The sequence below is a fragment of the Zeus faber genome, assembly GCF_960531495.2.
Source record: "Zeus faber genome assembly, chromosome: 12".
NCBI lineage: Eukaryota > Metazoa > Chordata > Actinopteri > Zeiformes > Zeidae > Zeus > Zeus faber.
The window spans coordinates 4,688,218-4,711,106 of record NC_137196.1 but is presented as its reverse complement, the minus strand read 5'-3'; the positions used below and the strand labels follow the sequence as shown (position 1 = coordinate 4,711,106).

The 22,889-nt window shown below is 43.6% G+C and overlaps 1 protein-coding gene across 1 annotated transcript in view; it reads left to right on the top strand.

Annotated features, from left to right (window-relative positions):
* LOC307237541 (choline transporter-like protein 5-A) overlaps window positions 1-9,282 on the top strand; it is a gene marked incomplete at its 5' end in the record, with an annotated part of 127,842 nt that extends 118,560 nt beyond the window's left edge. Inside the window, 2 exons of the mRNA XM_080010275.1 lie at window positions 6,414-6,541; window positions 6,658-9,282. Of these exons, the coding sequence (XP_079866401.1) occupies window positions 6,414-6,511 (98 nt within the window). The 3' untranslated portion in view covers window positions 6,512-6,541; window positions 6,658-9,282. The remainder of the gene's footprint in view (window positions 1-6,413; window positions 6,542-6,657) is intronic.
* Between the last annotated feature and the right edge of the window lie 13,607 nt (window positions 9,283-22,889).

Sequence of the window (22,889 nt, the reverse complement as noted above, 5' to 3'; positions counted from 1 at the left end):
TCCCCTTAGTTGTTTCAATTTCTTCAACCCTTCAGTGAGATTGCCTCCTTTGCCTGCATGAATGGGAATGACAACATTTGTCTCCCACAATGTCACACACCCCCTGATCTTTGGCAAGTAGTGTCTCTATAACAAATCTGTTTCGCAGGGTATTAAGGGAAATGGCCTGCAGTTGCTCTCGCACTCCCTCTAAAGCCTGTATAGTGTGGTTGATAAAGCGCTGTTGATTATATCATTAGTAATTTACCCATCGACTGTTGCTTGCTAGATACTGAGCATTTACCACCTGTTCCTACATGGGAATGGAGCCTGCGACTTGTCCCGACACTATCCAATTCTCACCTATTACCCAATGATCATTGGGTACGCCATAAGGTTCTTGGTTAAACGCAATGTATATGTGAAGGCCCTTCCTTGCCCACTAGATGACATTTCTTTGGTTCTTTCTTTAAGATGGTGTATTATGCCCTTATACTGATGAGCCTCCCTCCCCGGGACTGGTTGTTTGCCCACTCTGACTTCCTGCTGGGCTAGTGGTTTCACTGCTGCTCGTGGTCTTACCACTTCCTCAGCTGCTGCTTGTTGGCTGCTGCTTGTAGTGTCATGCCCCATGGCTCTCCGCCTTGCAGTCAGTCTCCTGGATTGTCTCTATCCCCGCGGCAGGTGGGACCTTCCCAATCATCGTGGTGGTCCTGTCTCTTTGAGGCAGTCTCACCCACCCCTTGCTGTTTCACCTGTCCCTGCGGAGCAGTTTCACCTGCCCCTTCTGCCCCCGAGGCGATCATTCTTCTCTTATAAGCCGTGTTCTCTCTGGGTCTTCTGTGCAGCAGCAGTGATTGAGGTGGAACCAGAATTTCTTACGGCCTACTTTAAGGGCAGTTCTGGTTGCTAATGAGACTTTGAATGGTCCCTCACACCTAGGTTGGTTTCACTTTATTTTGAACACCTTGAGATACACCCAGTCCGCTGGTTGTATTCTTTGTAGGTCCTCTGGTATGTCTGCTTCTCTGATGTCTGTGCACCTTTCACCTGTTGGAACACAGCTTTATGTTTTGTGTTAGATGAAATAGGTGGATTTGCAGCTCCACTTTCCAGTTTCTCAAGCGGAGGTCCTTCGTAAGGACCTCTGAGGTAAGGTAAAGGCATGGGTCGACCTGTAAGCATTTCATGCCGGGTTAGGTGTGTTTTCTGTTTGTGCTCAATCGCATGGACAATAGTGCTAGTGGCAAGGCCTGGATCCAATTTAACCCGCCATTGATTCCTAGCATTTCCAACGCTGTCCTGTCAAAGACACATTTTGTGTCTTTGACATCTTATGCTGTCGGGAAGGCCAAATCTTGGAAAAACTTCCCTGCACAAAAACTTTGCCACTGATCTGGAGTCTGGCCCTGGTGTGGATACTGCCTCAACCCACCTTCTGAGACGACGGACTACCATAAAGTTGTATCTCATTCTCCCTATGGGTTGTGTCATGAAAGGCTATTTCTGAAAGGGCCATCTGGTGGTGGAATATGTGCTATGGGAGCTGAGAATTCCTCCCTGACATTGTAATGTACACATACTTCACACTCGTGCAATGTTCTATCAACTGTGGCTAAATGGTGACCACCATACAACTTTGAGGCATCCTATAACCTCCCCTCTTGGGCAATGGTCTCTGTGCGCATACCTAATGGAAAATCGTAGCAGTGACATGGGTAGCACAAAGTGGTCGTTGTTGCTCCGCCATAAGCCTTTCTGGGGTCCGTCTTGCGTATTTGGAATCACTCCTCGTTTTACCCACACAGATATTACTAGAGCACTAGTTCTGCTCTGGGCCAGTATGAGGGAGGGCAGGTTCATGATGGGCGGCAGGTCCTCCGTTTCTAGTATGGACATAGTGTAGTGAGTGATACTGAATGTCTGGCTGCCTCATCGGCGGCATTGTTACCTTTGGCTATGATGGTGTCTGTTTTCTGGTGTGCTGGGCATTTGACGATGGCGAGCGCTGAGTCGCTGAGCGATGGCGTCCCCATGAATGATGGTTGTGCCGTCAGTGCTGCAGCAACCTCTCTGTTTCCATATATTGCCATAAACATAACATACGCCGTATGCATATGCATAATCTGTGTATGCATTGAGGCGCCTGCCCGCCCCCAAGTCGCATGCTGCTGTTAGCTGTTAATTTCAGCAAGCTGGGCAGGGCATTGCTGAGCTATTTTTGATGTCTGGATATATAATAAAAATAATTGTATATATATATATATATATATATATATATATATATATATATATATATATATATATATATATATATATATATATACTGTAGGTCCCAGCTGATAATGGAGTTCTGTTTTCCGTTGATCAGCTCCTTCCAGCATGCATCATAATCTGTGTATGGGCATTTGTGGTTCGCAGACTCTTCCTGGTTTGGCTCGTATCCATGGCTCCCACGGGCTCCAGTGTTGGCACAGCGCCAAATCTTGTGGCGAGGGGTAGCATTTTTGTATTCCCACAGAAGCCTATTGTTCTGACTGACAAACTGGTTGCTTGCAAGGGACCTGGGTATTTCTAGTTCCTCGTCTAGTTCCCTGGGTCTAATTTGTACAATTATTTTCCCTGCCGTGCTTCCGTCTTTGAGTTTATTACCATCCATAGGGTTATATTTTTAACCAGGGGTCTCAAACTACCGGCCCAGGGGCCACATGCGGCCCGCGAGACAATTTAATGCGGCCCGTTACATGTTTATAATATATTGCAAATTTTTATATCACTATCCTTAATCAATCCAAGCAATCTTACCTCATGTTTTCAGAATATAAAACAGATTAAAATATAATATAATGATTCATTTTTATTTTTATGATGACATACATATTATTAGGCCTTAACTATAAAAAGAAAAAACAAAAACACCGGACTGTATATTTTTCCCTTGTTCAACATGGCCCCCCCAGGACAAGACAACCTGGCCAGTGGCTACCAGTTCATTTCAGTTTGAGACCCCTGTTCTAAACTTACTGCCCCATCTCCCTCGGGGTGACTATGTGTGTCCACTTGCCTGTCTCCCACCCTCGCCTGGACTGACGGTGATACTCAGCTGTGGATTTAGAGTCTGTCTGTCACGGCCCTCTAAAGCAAACCCCTACCCTGAATATTGGGTTTAACCCACTGAAGTCCAAGCTGAATTCAGAGAAGCATCGTGATTTTGGTGTGGTCTGATATTTATCTAATGTTTATCGATGTGGATTCGGGAGCCGCGAATCCATTGACATGATAAATAGGTGTTGGTTTGGAAAGACAGATAGGGAGAACAAATGCAAGGTCTAACTTAAAGCCAAATCCAACCTAATTTAATAATTATCATATTATTCTAAAACGGGAAGTTCTAAGCTTTCGCACGTATATAGAGGCAGAGAGAGATTTATCAATCAAAGTCACTTTTTCCCTGCAATCCTGCACGGGTGCAATTGTCGACCTCCAAGGGTTAATGGGATGGTGGCTACCACACTCGGATCATTGCACAACTGTTCTAATACCTGTGCTAGTTTTTGGTGTCCACCAGTCACTCAGCGCTTGTTCCCAAGGAACGTTTGGGAAATCCTCTTTTACTTGAGTTAAAGTTAACAAATAATTTGCCAAAGTTTTAGATTGATAAGCTGTGTGTCCTGCCAGTGTTCTGCGCCCTCCTCGTCTTCGTATTTCTGTTCGAGCCAAAAGTGTACGTATACCCCTTGTCTCTGGGTTCCCCTTCCCGCTGTAGTGTTCGGTGTTAAGACTTTTGTCCTCGCTAAAGTATTCTTTGTCCATTAACTATCGTTTATCTTTCAACTTGTAAGTTAGACAGCCACTCTGATTTGGGAATAATCTCACGTATGCAGACCTTTTATTGATACTTTTCCCAACTATCTACGGTGGGACGGCACCTAATATCCTCTTTTTTCCTTCAGTAGCCAATGCAGAGTTGCGATCCACAGTATGAACAATGTTAATCCAAATAATGCCAGAAATCCTTTCACGCCTATGTTGGTTGTTCTAATTATCTCTGTGTGTTCCCCCTGACACTCCACCCACTCCAGGTGGTTCATTCAGTATTATTATTTATCGTTATAATTACTATTTTATCGTTATAATAACAATATTTACAAGCACTTATTAATACTCTTTTCTTGGCCAAGGGTCACTGCCCTAAGGCTCTCTAGCGACACATGTACGATTGCATATCCCCGAGGCAATTCTTACAGTATACTCCCTGTCCGTACAGTCCTCTCCTGCACTTGGGACGTCGCAGCATATGGTTGCGACGACACAAGACGAAAAGCAGTATCCACAGTAGTTGTGTCAACTTAAGTTATTCTTGAGCTTTATCTTCTAGCCATCTGGCTTTCTTTCTAGATGCACTTCCTCAACACTAGAAAGAAATATGCTTAAGTTATTTTTGAACTTTTATGTTCTACCTGTCTGGTGTTCTTTCTAGATGCACTTCCGCAACACAAGAAAGACATATGTAATTACTTTCTGATGACCCCCTGCATGAGCTGTACGTTCATCCACACCCGGGCCCTCCTCAGTCTCAATGTAATTATAACATATACGTCGTTGTCTCTTAGTAGACCTGGGAATCTTGATAACAAACCTCTGTATACCACTCTATTTTCAATAAACACAATAAACTCTCCAATAGATTTGATCGAATACCCAACAAACTTCTCTTCTTAGTGCTGTAACAGTAACTTATGGCACTGACATGCTTTTTTTGCACATTTTTTCCTATAGTTCTTCTATAAGTTTGCCGGCATTTTGTGTTAGCCAAACCAATCCTCCAGCATTCAAAAGATAAACCCCACACCAACCGATTATAGCAACATTCAACAGAGGGTCCCTCATACTTTCCACATCAGGGTTTTTTTCTTAACACGTGCACATAGATAATCTGCATCAGCCTCTGTTTAAGTTCCTCTATATCTGTTCTGGTCTCAAAAACATAGAAGAAAAAACACTGGAACCAAGCAGAGTCTGATGCAAAGTTTATTGGTTGTTGAAAGGTGTATCTGATAGTCAAAAACAACAATAAACAGTGAGTGGCTCTGAAGACTGACTGAAGAACTGTGCTTTTGGACCTTCTTATATATGCAAGATGTTCCCCCCTCCTAGATCATGCACTGCCCCTTTCAGTGTAAGGAACCAATAATTGTCTTGTGGGGTGTGTCCCAAGGAACCAATCAGTCTTGTTTCTAGGGAGTTTTTCCATGGTCTCTGAAATACTGGTGTCAACATGTCATCATGTTTCAACATATCTAGCCATGTTCCTTTCTTTTACTGGTGTTTTGCCTGGGCATGTTTTGGGGCATTTTCCTGCAGGAGACTTAAGTTCTTTTCATCGTTTTCATAGCTTCAGTATCTTTTGGGTTGTTTTAGCATACATTTTAAAAAATGGTTTTAAATTCATATAACATTTGTGGCTTAATACAACAAGTTTCTTGTCATGTGAAGGTTAATAATTGAAAACAACAATGGCTGCCTCTGGCATCGGCCCCTGAATTTCCCCCTTTTTATCCCTAAAAGAATGCACAATTTCCCCCCGGGTAATTGCTTGTCTTTTATTATCACACACACCACAAAGTGCAGCAACAGCAGCCGACACACCGAGGCTTGTCCTTCCTCTAGGATTCAGGCCAGGACCGGTGGGCAGCTTACAGCGCACGGGACCAACTTCAGCGTCCATCGCTGGTCAGATGATGTTTCTTGTGCATGTTTTTAGTGGGGGTTCTTTACGATGTTATATGGAGGAAATCCCATGTGAGCACGGGGAGAACATTCAAACTCCACACAGAAAGGCCCTAATCGGGAGATAACCCACCAGAGTGCAGTGCCAACAGCACCCCAGGTGGGAACTGAACCCAGGACCTTCTTTCTGTGAGGGAGCAGTGCAATGCACTGTTCCACCGTGTCACAAATTCATTTGGGGGTGGGGGAGGGTCTGACATTCTGACATTGTATGCAAACTTAAACATGACATCACATAGGGGAGACAAGACAGAACTAGTGCTATACTGAATGGCAACTTGGCAATAGACGCTCAGAGTGTGTTTTTATTTCAGATTTATTTATGAGTTTCCTATTTGTTTGAAACTAAAAACATGAACGTAACTAAGAGGCAATTCCGCTGCAGGAGACCCGGTTCCACCAAGATGTAAAAAAAAATTGCCTTTTTTACAAAGCTATTTACAAAGCCCCTCTAACCTCTACTTTCTCTCTGGTATTGTCCAACCATCTAACCCATGTTCCCTGCTGTCCTCTCCATTCATCTATTCCTCTATCCATCCACCTGTCAATCCAACTTTCCACCTGTCTGCCCCTGCATTCCCTCTCCCATCTATCTGTTATCAATGCCATTGTTTGTCCATTCGTCCACCCCTCCACCAAACCAGGCGAGGACTTGGAGAGGAACGACGGCAGTACGGAGAAACCTTTCCTCATGTCGCCAGGGCTGCATCGGATTCTGGGAAAATCTAGCCAGTTGCGGTGATGGCTCCCACAAGCCAAACCCCTCCCCCAGGTATTATAATTTTTTTTTCAACATTTCTCATTTGATATACTTGATGACAAGGCAGGTCCTGACCCCCATGTTTTTTTCTCTCTCTACTTCAACTGAAATTCGGTGGATGTTGACAGCACGACAATTGACGTTCCTCAAAAATGTCGTACAACCGTCAGACAAGAGCAGGAAGTTTTTCGGTTGTGATATCAGCCTTTGTTCCAATATCACAGCATTCAAATTGGAAAAACAAAACAATGTCACCCCAAGTTATCACTGGCTAGCCTGGAGGACACTGTGGCCAATGGTACTTTCTTGATATCAAAATAAAGCTTAAGTAAAAGGAAGAGTCACCCTCTGTGCCACCATGCATGTGTAACTGCTCATCGGTTTCTGAGAAGGACCATTATGTAGGACCATACCCTACGCTGTTGACTGCAGATCTCATGTTGGGTAGTATTCTTTTAACCTACTTTACTTCTGCTGTCATCTAGTGTCTCACCTCATTGGCTGAGACACTACACCTGCATTTTAACCGACGGCTTAACACTTTAACTGTAACAAAACATTTAAACTGGCTGAAATTAATCTAATGCAATCCAGTTTTTACCCATTTAGACAGTCATAGCAGGACTGATTTTAAAAAGTTCATTGCACCGAACAAAGGAGGTGATCTGTAATGGCATGCTGGCTTTAAAGATGTTTATATTACTGTAACTCGATGGTATTTGCCATCCAAATATGGACTTTAATCTGACACTGTGAATTACACCTGCTCAGACTACAGGACTTTAGCCGTAATTTGGCAGGCGCAGACAATATTTGGAGGTTTGCGACAAAATGCCCTTGTTGGGGTCCTTCGTTGTTCTGGTGGACCAGTCTTTGAGCTAAAGAAAAATAGTTATTGTATTGTATTTTAAGTAATATGAACCGCAGTAATTAATCACACATTTTAAAAGTTGTGTAGTCTGAGCCTGGCCCATAACTGTGACCTCTTTTGGTGCTTTCGACGATTACGTTGTGACTATCAGTACATTTTTAATGTGATTACCACTTTGAAAAGACATAAAATACGGCGGAGATTTAGTCTTTTTAATGTAGAGTTGTACGTTAATCTTTTGGAGGATCTGAGGCCATGGTACATAATATCTATAGGGAAAGTTGCCCCAGGTTGGGATTTATACAGTTAAAAATTAACACGGTTAAGTAGTTATACTTAAATCATAGGATGGATCAATGGATATTATATTTCACATCACACATCACACATTTTTATCGTGTTTAGATGAACTGGATTTATCTAATTCATCATTTACCTCAGATTTATTTAGGGGAGGACACTATTACAACCTTAAACGGCTCTGTTTAGAGTCATGTAATCCTAGGGCTAAGTAATAACATTTTTCTATTATTTCGAGTGCAAATGAAAAGTTGTGTTTTTTGTTTATGAGAGCACATCATTTTACAGATGGAAAATCCAATTTTGGCGTGTACAGTATATAACAACAAAATACAATGTACCAGAACATTTCTTAAACAGATGTTAATTGTGTATCGCCTTAACACTTAAGTCTTTCCAATGGGTAGTCCAATGGGTTATGGTTAATACGTTTGCAATGAGAGGCTTCATACGTGAAGTAATATACGTAAGATAGACTTTGCTCATTAATTTGTAAGGTATTCATAGTTGTTTCTTCACAGGATAAGAAAAAAAGTGTTATTGAAACATTAGGGTACTGTTTAGCACTTGCTTGCATGACTTTCTCTCACAACTTTCAGTTGTTAAATGTCATATTGAATCGGAAATTTATGTATTTAAGTGGAATTTGAACAAGTGGAATTTAAAACATTTTCATGGCACACCTGCCAAGCTCTCACAGCACACTAGTGTGGTGCGGCAGTGTGGTTGAAAATCACTGCTTAAACAGGAAATTTAACTGTTACACATTGGCCCCATTGGACTGCATTTAAGCCTAGTGAGAAACTTACCACCCTGCAGCAGAGTGGTAAGTTTCTCAAGAATAAAGCGTTCAAGGGGGCTGTGCTGTGAACAGTTTTAAATGATTGGAACCCACATCTTAATGAGGACTGGCTTGAAAAATAGCCAACCTATCACTTAACATTAATACACTCATGATACTGATGTATCGTGACATGAGTTGTTACGACTCCCGATGAGGGGCTCTGTTTTAACAGGATAACAGGATACTTTAGACGGGTCTAATGGAAAGATTCTTTGAGTCTTGCAGACGTTAATACTTTCCATGGAAAAGATCCAAAGCCACCTGAACCTCAGGTCACCTGAAATGAAATGGTTGAACCTTTGATCCAATCTGGAACAACCTGAGAGAGCAAATGTCATGAACGACCTGAACTTTTTTTTTTTTTTTTGTTATATTTAATATAAGGGCAAATATAATCAATAGATTATATTGATTGTATTTGCCCTTATATACCACGATATGTTATAGCTATGTTTTAAATAAATGAATTGGACTCCACTCACCTGCTTTCCTCATTACAATGTTGGTCTGTACAAAGAAAAAAAATGTAACACATATTAAATGGAAATATTTTGATCCTCCTCTTCCTTTATCAAAGCCAAGGGCTTGTGGTCTCTCGGAGTGCAGAAAAGTGCTTTAATTATTCTCTTATTCTTTTGTTTGATAAATCCTGTAAGTCGTTTTCTACAACTGGTCCACTCATGTTTGTAATGAATGCAACCCATTGTTTTTATTTATGTATTTGTAAGTTGAATTGAATGAAATGCTAACTTATTTTTTTCCTAATAAAACATAATGCACTGAGCTACACATTTAAATATTGACATTTGTTTTTCATTACATGTAAAAATAGTCTAATTGAAATAGGTTTTCAGTGTTAAGTTAATTTAGACAATGGATACTAGTGCCGGCTTCACATCGAACGTGTAGTGGTATCGATGGGTGAACTATGACTGGGTTTCATACCAGTGTCATTACCATCTCAAAAACCATGACATAGAACAGGAGGTTACACAGAGAAACCATTTATTTGAAAATAACCAAAACAACTATAAATGTCAAAGTTGCGATGAGGTGTGGCAGTCAGTAAGTCAGTAGTGTTGGTGTGTAGGCAAAAATAAAGTATAGTGAGTGGAGTGATGTATGGCAAAAGAATAAACAAAGATAAAGATTGAGGGCATGGAGCTAGGGAGCAGAGTTTCCTCTCTCCACTCTTATAGTATTGGGGTATGCGCTTTAAGTACTGGGAACACAGGACCCAGGTGTTCCTAATAAATGATGATCCGACCACACCTACTGGACATCTGCAACACAAAACACAAAGACAAGCAGCCAACCCAGCAGCGAAGAGAGGGAGGGTGGTCACCATCCCACCCCCTCCACCCCCACAGGAGCCACGACAACAATTTCAGTGAATTCTCAAAACAAAATAGACAACCTGCATGCAACACTCCCCCTCAACCTCAGCACCAGGATCCTGCATATACACTGCATAAGGAAGAAAAGAGGTAAATACAACACAGGTTATATCACATCACAGGGGCAAGACCCCTTAATGTGGTGAATGTCCAAACAATAAGCCTGCAACATCAGAGACCACCTAATTAACCTTTGATTAAGGCATTTCAAAGACTTCAAATATGTTAGTGGGTTGTGGTCAGTAAATACAACAACTGGTACTCCTGAACCTACATTCAATGATGCAAAGCCCAAACTAAAGCCAAAGTCTTCTTTTCGATCACCGAGTAGTTAAGTTGATGTTGTTAAATTTCGTAGAAAATAAGCTTACAGGCCTATCTACCTCCTGATTGTCCGGCTGCATCAATACTGCGCCTACTACTACGTGACTGGCCTCAACCTGCAGCTTGAACGATTTCTCCACACAGGGAACGGCCAGCACTGGAGCATGACAAAGAAGGGCCTTGGTGTTCTGGACTACTGACAAATAGGAGACCACACATAATTTGCATTTGCCTTGAATAAATCAATAAAGGGAAGAACAACAGAGGAAAAGTTTCTCCAAATGCTGTGGTCGTATCCTACCATTCCCAAGAACCGCATTAGCTCCATTTTTGATGTTGGCAAAGGAAACTGCTCTACATCCAGCACCTTTGCTTAGACTAGTCGCATGTCCAAGGTATGTTACTGTTGTACAGTGGTACCTCGACTTACGACTGTAATTCGTTCTATAAGAACGGTCGTATGTTAAAACAATCATATGTAAAAGCAATTTTTTCCATATACACCACGCCCATATTTTTCTATGATTTCCTTCTTAGTTTCAATAAGAATCATTGCCTTTTTCTTTTTTCTATCATCCGTCTTCTTGGGACTCATCATGAAGGGTGAAAATAAACAAAATACACAGCACAAACACAGTAAATATGAAAAAAATATGGATAAGCCACGAACTATGTGCACACACGATGTAGGTCGCCCGCTGACTGACTGCTGACTGACTGCTGACTGGCTGCTGACTGGCTGCTGACTGGCCGCCAATGCGCCAACTGCAATTTTCCACGGTTGTATCTTGGAGCAGTTGGTTGCAAATCGATACAAATTTTCGCGACTACGATACTACTCGTATCTTGGATCAGTCGTAAGTAGATGCAGTCGTAAGTCGAGGGACCACTGTATGAGCAAAATCTGTCGTGCAGCAGCCAAACGTACAAAATAACGAGGGAATATGTAAAACATGACTCTCCCAACTGTCACTGTAGACAACCACGTCATCCAAATAAACAACACAACCTTCCAAATCACCAACCACCATATTCTTCAAACGTTGTAATGTTGCTGGTGCTTTTCGCAAGTAAGAAGGTATCACCTTCTATGAATACAGGCCTGATGGAGTTATAAATTCAGAAATCTCTTGCACTCTTTTGGCCAATGGTACCTGCCAATATCCCTTGAGCTCAAATTTACTCACGAACTTCGCAGGTCCAACCTGGTCGATGAATTCATCCATCCGTGGACGTGGAAATGCATCCGGATGGTAACACTGTTGACCTGATGAAAATCAGAGGAAAATCTTGGGGTGTTATCAAACTTAGGGACAAGCAGGTATGGTTTGGCCCAACTAGACAATGTTGGTTTAGCAATAGTGTTTTCCAGCCTGTACTGAATGTCTGCGTCTAAATACTTGCTCTTATCAGCAGATAAAGATCTTATCAGACACTATAAAACTGCTGTTTGATTGGTTTTGATCCCCCACTACTATATCATGCTCTATAAGATGAGTTTGTGAAGGTGTCACCAAACAATCTTGGAGAACTGCCTATAGCTTTGCCAACTCAACATTTTTTGACTCTTGCAAATGGCTCCAGTCCGCATCACGGCACACGCAGCAAACACCTCTGGGAAGTCACACTCACTCTCATCTGGTTCACTGTTAATCACAGGAACTGAATTAACAACTGCAGATGGTGGAACATCTGGCCACACGCGCCCACCAGCTAGCCCAGGGGTGGGCAAACTTTTTGACTCGTGGGCCACAATGGGTTCTAAAATTTGACAGAGGGGCCGTGCCACGAGCAGATGGATGTAGTGTTTGTGTGAAGTAATAAAAATGACGTGTAAAGGCCATTGCATAAAAGGTTTTGGCCTTTAATAGGTAGTAAAGCATGGATATGCAAGGCTTTTTGAAAAAAAATAATAATAATAAAAAGAATTATTAACAGCAGTAAAAAAATATTTCACACACAAAAAAAAAAAAAAATACTATCATGCTTTGGCATCTGCCTACCTAACCATACACTTCTTCAGCGCTTTGATTCCCCTTTTCAGAGGGTGATCCATCAATGATTCTCATTGGATTCAACACTTTCGGATCACTTTTAGGAATTCAACCAGAGCTTTATAGAGCCTGGTGTCTTCTATTGTACAATACAGTGATGTTTTACTTGTTCTATTTACCATGTCCTTGAGCATCCTGCATTGTTTAAGAATGGTCGCTAGTTTTCAATCCCTCCCACCCAGCCTGCTTTTGTTAGGCCCACGGCCTCCCAGCGCCACTAGAGGCCGCCCTTGCCCCATCTGCAGCTCCCTACTCAGACCCAATTGCACACACCTGGGATCAATTACCCGCACTGTATTTAGCCCCAGCTTCCTAGCCATTCCTTGCCAGACCGTCAACTAGCTTTCCCCGAGTTGCATCGCGATTGGCTCCGTTCCAAGTTTCTAGTTTATGTCTTGTTGTCTCGCCTTCACCTGTCTGTCTCCGCTCGTCGACCAGGACTCTCCACCCAGCCTGGTTCCCCGTCTCTCCACCCGGATCCTGGACCCCATCTCCTGGTCATCGTCCCTGCCCTGCCCTGCTCCATCCCCTCCCGACCAGGTCCCCCCGGCCAGCTCCACCGTCCCGGTTAATAAACATCCCTTGCCTGCCTCCCGTCTCCCTGTGTCGTGTGTTTGGGTTCCTCCCTGTTCTGGTCGTGACAGCTTTTTGTACAAATTATTTTCAAAATGCATTTTTTTCACAACACAGTAGAGAAACTCACGTTGATTTTCAGTGGGAACAGTGTTGTTGGTCTCCCTTTTTTACCAGTGCATCAAAGTCTGGAGTAAGTTTTGTTGTGGCAATTCTCAGAATAGATCTGAGGTGTTGGTCCGTTAACTTAGATCTGTGACGTGCTTTGTTGATGTTTATGAGGCTGAACATCTGCTCACACACGTAGGTCGAGCCAAACAATGCCAGCATCTTCTGTGCCGTCCTCCGCAGGTTTGGAAACTTGGCTTCATGAAGTGAAGCATAAAAGTCATTCAGTTTAAGAGAGTTGAACTTCTCCTTTAACACGGAGTCAGACTGAAAATCGATCAGTTCTAACTGCAGCTCCTGTGGTGCTGTTTCAGGATCTTATGATAGGGGACAGGACACCAACTGAAGTGATTTTTCAATTTTTTCCAAATCAGAGAACCGACAGCAGAATTCTCTGAGTAGGTCATCCAGTGATTTGCTGTATTTCTTCGTTTCAGGGGGCCTCTTTCTGCATGGCTAATGTGGGGAAATGAGCGAAAGATTTGTTTGAAAGTTGTCTGGAGAATAAGGTCAGCTTGGATTTGAAGGCTCACATTTGTGTACATGTCGTGTACAAACTGATCTTTCCCTTGTAGCTTCACATTCAGTTCATTCATGTGTGAAAATATGTCCACAGCATACGCAAAGTCACAGAGCCAGTTTGACTTTCTCAGGAAAGTCGTCGGCTTTCCCCATTAACTCCAATAATGCGCTGATGTCCTCTTTCAGCTCCCACACTCGTTGGAACACTTTGCCCAAACTTAACCAGCGGACACGAGAGTGGTAAAGCAAGTTCTGGTGAGCCGCATCGGTTTCCTCCTGGAACGTAATAAACTGACGATGCTGAAGTTCCCTCGCTCGTATGAAGTTAACAAGTTTTACAACTGGATTAATAACATGATTAAGCTGCAATACGGACTTACACAGAGACTCCTGATGAATGATGCAGTGAAAATAACATCCTGTGCAGGGTTTTCCTCTTTCACTTTATCCTGGATTCTTTTCAGCAGCCCAACGTGTTTTCCAGTTAAATTTGGCGATCCATACGTGGTGACGTTGGCAAGTTTACTCCAAGGTAGCTTCATTCTTTCGATGACAGCAGACACCTGGTCATTCAAGTCCTCTCCCCGGGTTTGTCCTTTCAGGGATTCCATGGCCAAAAACTCCTCCTCCGTTATCTCAAAACTGTCGTTAATCCCTCGGATAAAAATAAGGAGCTGAGCAGTGTCTTTTATATCGTTACTTTCATCCAGTGCCCAGTGAATATAAATTAAAGGTCTCCGCCTTTTTGTTTAACTCGCTGGCTATGTCTTCATCAATCAGTTCCACGCGGCGAGTCACTGTCCTGTGTAATAAACTGACTTTTTCAAACTTGTCTTTGCTCTCCGGACACAAGAGCCCTGCTGTCTCTATCATGCATTCTCTCAAAAGCTCGCCTTCGGAGAAAGGCTTGCTAGCCTTTGCTAGTTTGAATGCCAGCAAAAAACTTGCCTCTGTACTTGACTTTTGAATCGCAGTTTGTCGTTGAAAAAAGCTTTGCTGAGTCTGTAAATTAGCTGTCAACCTTTCAGCAGTAGCCGCCCATTCTTGCGTTGACTGCTTGCTAGCATAGATAGCATGATTCGGAGCAAAGTGATGGCTGATATTGTACTCTTGGAATACTGTGACCGTTTCTTGGCATATCAGACAAACAGCCGTTGATCGGACTTCAGTGAAAAAATATTTTGTTGTCCACTCTTTATTAAACACAAGGGCAAAAAGGGGAAAAGGGGAAAAGCGTGAGACCAAGAGAGTAAATACACCCAACAAAGGCCAATGAACATAGGGTGTGCTATCTACTGGGGAAACGCAGGCATTGCAGGGAAAATGCCAAATAAATAAGGTTTAATAATATTATTTTATATAATTTAGACAGGTTTGGCAGGCCGGATTAAAAAGCCCAACGAGCCATATATGGCCCGCAGGCCGTAGTTTGCCCATGCCTGAGCTAGCCCATTCACAAGAATGAGATTGACTCCTTCAACGCCAGGTGCACTGTGATGCACACCTCCCACTGCACCAAATCTGAAAACAGATGCAGCCTGTGCACTGCAGCAGACAGGATAGACAATCCCATGCCCAAACTAGCGCTAAACCACCAGTATCAGACTGCTCTGAAAAGGGAGAACTAACGCCAGGATAAATGAATCGAACGCACCTGAGTCCCGAACACACCTGAGTGAGGATTTTACCCGGCACCTTCTCACTTTGTCCTGTGCGGGAAATAAAAACACCTGATATGAAAGGCAAATAAGCATCCTCACAAGAAACTTTCTCACACACCATTTTTTCACACACCTGAAAAAAAGGTAGGTGCGAAATCCCACTCACCACTTGAGCCGCCAATGACGTAAACTTTACATTTATCTGTTTGTTTCTTTTCTTTAGATAATAGCAATCTGCTTTCACATGTCGCTTTTTGCAACAGAAGTGACATACTTTTTTCACCCAGTGGGCCCACCACCTGCAGGGATAGGCGTTTGGGATGGGTGCAATGCCAGCCGGGCGATGGGCAAAGGCGGGGGCCTGGACCTGCTGATCCTCGGCATCGCAGACTAGTTCTAGGGATGTGGAATGTCACTTCTCTGGCAGGGAAGGAGCCGGAGCTGGTGCGGGATGTGGAGCGGTGCCAACTAGATATAGTTGGGCGCACCTTTACGCACACCACTGGCTGAACCAAACTCCTGGAGAGGGGCTGGACTCTCTCCTTTTGCCCCCTGCTGAGTGCCCCTGTGTTGGAGTTCTCCCCAGTGAATGAGAGGGTCGCCTCTATGCGACTACAAGTTGCTAAGTGGGAGGCTCTGACTGTTGTGTGTGCTTATGCACCGAACACCAGTTCAGAGTATTTGGCCTTCTTGGAGACTCTGGGTGGCGTCCTGGAAGGGCTCCACCTAGGGACTCTAAAGTTCTACTGGGAGACTTCAACGCTCACGTGGGCAACGATGGAGAAACCTGGAAGGGGGTGATTGGGAGGAACGGCCTGCCTGATCTGAATCCAAGTGGTGCTTTGTTATTGGACTTCTGTGCCACTAATAATGGGTAGCTCCCCCTTGTGCCGCCAAAACAGGTCTAACCTGTCGAAGCATGGAATCCACCAGACCTCTGACAGTGTCCTGTGGGCCCCCATGGATCAGGCTTGTTGTTCCACTACATCCCACAGATGCTCGATCGGATTGAGATCTGGGAAATTGGAGGGCAACCCAACACCTTGAACTTTTTGTCATGTTCCTCAAACCATTCCTGAACAGTTTTTATAGTGTGTTAGGGCGCATTATCCATTATCCTGAGGCCACTACCATTAGGAAATACCGTTACCATGTGTCGGCAAGACCCGGAGTATGGGCTTCCACCACTCTGACGCACCTTATATACCTTGGACCCGGATGGATAAGCGACCGCTAAGAAAGGAGGATATGATACAACAAAAGGGGCTGAGTAGTAAAAGATGGAGGCGCCGTTAGAATCAGTTTTAGTTATAATTTTAGTTTAGAGAAACAAGTCACCAAAGCCTGAGTACCCTTCTTGTAAATGGTAAAAAATTAGGAAGAGTGCATTACAGGATCTAAATGGTTAGCCCAGCCCCCCCAATTAGAATCATCTCCTTAGGACAAAAGTATACTTGTTGTTAAATGAACACTCAGCAACCAAACCAACTGGCAATCATTAGAATAGAGCTGTTGTTAACTGGAGTGGCCTTTTAGTAGGCCTTTAGTTATATCCTTTAGTTTTTAGGTTTACTGACGGGGTATAATTCAGGGCTGAAACAGGGGAGGCTTCAGGAGGGAGACAGTTTGCAGCTGGGCGAGTCAATTCGCTCCCTAGTCCAGTTGTAATACCTGGCAGGCTAGAGATCTAACCCATTAGATGGAGGACTAGTCCGGAGCACTGTACTGTACTATTGCCGGGAGACACATGAAGGGATGTACTTGGTCTTTAACAATGTTTAGGTAGGTGGTACATCTCAAAGTAACATCCACATGAATGCCAGGACCCAAGGTTTCCCTGCAGAACATTGCCCAGAGCTTCACACTGCCTCTGCAAGCTTGCCTTCTTCCCATAGAGCATAATTCCCCAGGTAAACGACGCACATGCATGATGTAAAATAAAACGTCATTCATCAGACCACACCACCTTCTTCCATTGCTGCATGACCAGCATCATAGCCAGCATGATCTTTTTCAGCAATTTGTGCTACAGTAGCTCTTTGGTGGGATCGGACCAGACGGGCTAGCCATCGCTCCCCACGCATATCAATGAGGCTCGTTGCCGGTTCACTGGTTGTCCTTCCTTGGACCACTTTTTGGTTGTTACCAACCACTGCATACCGTGTAGACCCCACAAGACCTGCTGTTTTGGAGATGATCTGACCCAGTCATCTAGCTTATACAATTTGGCCCTTGTCAAATTCGTTCAGATCCGGATCCAACACATTCACTTCAAGAACTGTTCAAATACTGCCTAACAGGTTGACAGGTGCCATTGGAGTGAGATGATCAATATTATTCACTTCACCTGTCAGTGGTTTTAATGTTGTGGCTGATTGGTTGTAAAGGCACTATGTTTTGTCAACACACAAAACTTTGAGGAACATTTTGGTCGTCTAAAGACAGTCAATTTTGAGCGTGTTTGTTTGGACTGTTTAAGATGCCAATCCTGTAGCAAGGGGAACGAGGAATGGCACAGACTATTTACTTGTAAGTACGTCTACTATGAAGTTTCAATAAAGCAAATCAGACCTTCCTTTTTATTGAATGCTGCTCACATTGCAGGCTGGGCTAGGCTGCTCGCTCTGGCATGTTAGCTTGTAGCATTAGCATGCTAGTTTATAGGATTAACATCCTAGCCTGTAGCATGATGCATGGACCTACAATTAACTAAAGCCTCTTTCCCATTTGCATTGGAAGCCATAAATCTACTGGCAATGTTCCGTATTGGCATCATGTGGGAAAGTGTCGTGAGCAAAAAAGGTCCAGACCTGGGCTAGTAAGAAGTCTGGATCTCTGGATGATGTTTCTTTCTATTCTGGCCTCAAAAATGGAAAAAAAACAATGGAACTAAACAAAGTCTAATGCAAAAATGTTTATTGTGTATCAGAGATTCAAGTACAACAAAAAAGAGTGAGAGGGGCTCCTTCTCCAATTACTTACAACGACGGTCTTGTATCCGGAAATATGGACAACTACAAAACTGCATAGTACAATCTGCGGAGGGCGGTGAAGGAGGGTTAAAGGACGTACAGAGAGACTGTGGAACTACAAATGGAGCAATGGCACAGCAGACGCTTGTGGCAGGGGCTGAGGACTATAACTAACTACAAGAGCAGCCCCTCCCCAGCCACGAGTGTGGACGCCTCCCTAGCCAACGAACTGAACTCCTTTTATGCGGTTTTCGGGGTGTTCTCAGACGACAATCAAGTTCAAGTGTAAATTCAAGAGCTTATTGGTCACATTCATACAGTCAGTCATACGTATATGCAGTGAAATGTCTTGACACCTGGTGATTACGCACAATAAGCTCTAAAAATACAAAAATGTGCGCAATCGACACGAGATGCTCGCACAGGCGGCTGCAAGGGGCAGCGCCACAATCACGATTCTGGGTTCTAAACTTATATAATAGAATTATTTGTCTGTGCTGTATTAAATATACATTTAAATACTCCCAAATAAAACTTAACTTACTATACCTCCAGCATAGAGTAAACGTTTGGAGCAGACGGAGGGACTCTTGACGTCACTGAAGATCGCTGATTCTTTCATCGCTCTCCTATTGCGGGAGTTGCGCCAGCTCAGGTTAGGAGTAAGGCGAGTTCAAGCTCAAGTGTTATTTCAGGAAGACCCGCCGCATCAGCTCCGGGGACCCATTCCAGCTGTGCGCTGCCGACTTTTTTATATAAAATAATTTTATATAAAATAATTTTTATGTTGATAAGTTTATATAATTGTAAGTCGCTTTGGATAAAAGCGTTTGCTAAATGCAATGTAATGTAATGTAATGTAATCCTGGAAAGGGAGAGGATGCCGGAGTTGAAGTGTACTGGTACCCATCTTCAAGAATAAGGGAGACATACAGAGCTGTAGTTACTACAAGGGAATAAAGTTGATCAGCAGCAGCATGAAGCTATGGGAAAGGGCAGTGGAGGCTAGGTTAAGAGGAGAGGTGGGGATCAGCGAGCAGCAGTATAGTTTCATGCCAGGAAAGAGTACAACAGATGCAATGTTTGCTTTAAGAATGCTGATGGAAAAGTACAGGGAAGGCAAGAGGGAGTTGCACTAAAGTCTAAATCCACTTTGTGGATTTAGAGAAAGCATATTTTAGGGTGCTGAGAGAGGAAGTGTGGTATTTCATGAGGAAGTCGGGTGTGGCAGAGAAGTACAAAAGAGTGGTACAGGATATGTATGAGGGCAGTTGGACAGTAGTAATGTGTGCAGTAGGCGTGACGAAGGCATTCAAAGTGGAGGTGGGATTGTATCAAGGATCAGCTCAGAGCCCTTTCTTGTTTGCAATGGTGATGGACAGGTTACAGATGAAATAAGGCAGGAGTCTCCGGGGACTATGATGTTCGCGGATGACATTGTGATCTGTAGCGAGAGTAGGGAGCAGGTTGAGGAGAGCTTGGAGAAGTGGAGGCATGCATTAGAGAGAAGAGAAATGAAAGTCAGCAGGAGTAAGACGGAATACATGTCCCTGAATGAGATGGAGGGCGGCGAAAAGCTAAGAATGCAGGGAGTAGAGGTGGAGAAGGCGGATGAGTTCAAGTACTTGGGGCCGACCATCCAAAGCAGTGCAGGAGAGTGCGGGAGAGAGGTGAACAAGAGAGTACAGGCAGGGTGGAGTGGATGGAGAAGAGTGTCCGGAGTGATCTGTGACAGAAGGGTTCCAGCAAGAGTGAAGAGGAAGGTCTACAGGACGGTAGAGAGACCAGCTATGTTTTACAGTTTAGAGGCGGTGGCACTGACAAAAAGGCAGGTGGCTTGACTGGAGGTGGCAGAGTTGAAGATGTTGAGATTTTCATTGAGAGTGACAAGAATGGACAGGATTAAGAATAAGCACATTAGAGGGATAGCTCAGGTTGGACAGTTTGATGAAAAAGTGAGAGAGGTGAGATTGAGATGGTTTGGACATGTGTGTAGGAGAGATGAGAGTTACATTGGGAGAAGGATGCTTAGGATGGAGCTGCCAGGCAAGAGGAAAAGAGGAAGGCCAAAGAGAAGGTTTATGGATGTGGTGAGGGAGGACATGCAGGCAGTTGGTGTAAGGGAGGAAGATGCACAAAACAGAAGGTATTGGAGGCAGATGATCCGCTGTGGCGACCCCTAACGGGAGCAGCCGAGAGAATAAGAAGAAGAGTATGATGGCGTCATAATGGGTCTTACTGTTAATCTCATCTTGTTCATTTTGTTAATGAATAATGGCATTTCAGTCAAGCAGGACCAGCTGAATATTTAGGGTCCAAGTTGTTTTGTTTTTCACTAATATTTGGTGTGTATGTGAATCAATTTGTATGAACTTGAACCACAAAATGCTTGTGACATACTGGCCAAAATGACACCTTTACCATGCTCATGGCTTCTGTCATTATTGTGTTCCAGATGATTTGAGCTGGGTGGACATGTTTTGGCGTGCAGTACATCAATCAAATTTGGTCACAAATTTCTGCTCCGTATGTGGATCGATTTGAATAAAACTTCAACCACAGGGTATTTGTGACATACCGGTTCAAACAAGACGTAAAAAGTGTTCGTAGGTTCTGCTGTTCTTATGTTCTAAATAGTTTTAGATTTCAAAATTCAGGGAATTTTCCCAGAACAACCTTAATAGTATTGATTTTACTAATAAATACAGCTGCAATACATATGGGGTCAGTTATCGACACCAATTACAAATTTTCGAGTTCCAGACAACATGGTTCTATTCAAACAGACTAAACACTGCATGTCTCTCAGAGACATTTCATCAACTTCTTAAACTTCTGGCACTAAAATAAACGGACACGATTCAGACCCTTTGTGCTGGAGCTGCAAACAAACTCCCTGTGTGAGGACACAAGCGGAATATGTTTTGGACTGTTTTTGGAGGTACATGCCACAAGGTTAGATGCCCGTGATCTGCGGTCTGCTGTGCGCACATCTTGAGGCACCAGAGACAAATTCCTCATGAATATGCATATCTTGCCCAGACAGTCCGCTATCTTGATGTCCATTCAAACTTAAAAAAACCCACGCCTGACCAAAAAGGCACCATGGGGCGTCAAGGGGCAGGTGCTCGGGTACCCTCCGCCCCCTGGTTCTGTGTCTTACTGGGCTGTAGGTTGAAGAGCAGGTCCATTTCCAAATGGGGGGAACAGCCATTAAGCAGGTGATACGGAGAAAACCCTGTGACTCCACTGTGGGTGCAGTAATATGCAAGCTCTTCCAGTCAGCCTTTTGTGTGTTTGTGAGTGTGCGAAGCATTGACAGCAGAGTCCTATTTAACCTGTCCCTTCTACCTGCCTGTTGCCTTGGGGGTGATAACAGGTAATGTAGGAGCTGCGTACATCACAGCACCTCCACAACTGTACCATCACCTGGTTTTCAAACTCCCTGTTCATGTTGTGGTGGATTCTCTCCGGAAACCCAAAACAAAGGACAAAGTTGTTGAATAGTTTCTCAACAACAGTTTTAGGAGTGTAATGGTCCATTACTTCGAGAATGTAATCAAATCCGTGCTTACAGGTATCTCAATGCAAAAAGTCTACAGAGGCTAGCTCAAATGGGCGTGTAGTTACGATGGATCTCAGAGGAGCTCTTTTCGCCTTTTGTCAGCACTTTGCCTTCAGACACTTACACACTTGGGTTCCAAAAAATTCACTATCACTGGTCATATGGGCCTAATAAAATCTGTCCCACATCAAGTTTGGGGTCCTCTCAAACCCCAGGTTTCCCATCTATTTGTGCAGCTCTTGGAAAATAGTGCGCTAATGTTTTTTTAGTAGTATAAGCTGACATTTATCCCCAGCTTTTCTGTAGAGGACCATTATCATCAATACACAGTTTCTGCCACTGCCTCAGTAAGACTCTTACATCTGTAGGTTCAGTTTTTAGAGACTTTCTGTAAGGGTGCTGGTTGTTCCTTTTGTACTGCAGAACTCCAGCAATGATAGGGTCTCTCTCTTGGCTTTACTCTTATTTTCTCTGATGTTAATGCTTCAGCTAAGGGAGGCGAACATGCATCGCTCACTATGTCCAGTGTAGCTAGATGAGCTGTCGTTACCCAGGCTGGCGGAGTGTCTTTCTTTCACTCCATGAACAGCTGCACTGATCAGCTCCTGGCCCATTTTCTCTGTACACTGTTCCATGAGTTAATTTATGTTCAGTGGCATACGGGAGGCCATCTGGATCAGCATGGCGTCTGCCAGGTCGATACTTAATGGAAAAATCCAAGTCTAACAGTTGAGCCACCCACCTGTGGCCCGTGGCGTTAAGCTTAGCTGTCGAAAGGATGTCGATTAGGGGGTTATTATCTGTAAATACCACGAAGTGAGGGGCATGATACAGACAATCCCGAAAACGCTCACATATGGCCCATAATAGTGCTAATAATTCTAACTTCCCTGAGTGCATGTAATAGTTTTTCACCAGTGGAGTCAGCGTTCTGGAGCTGTATCCGATTACTACCATCTTGTCATTTCTATCTGATAAAGAACTTGCCTCAATCCCTCCTGGGTGGCATCCGTATGGAGGACAAAGGGTTGTGTGAGATCTGGGTTTATCAATGAGGATATTTAGTGTTTCCTGGTGGCTCTGTGTCCAGTATATGGGAGTGTAAGGTG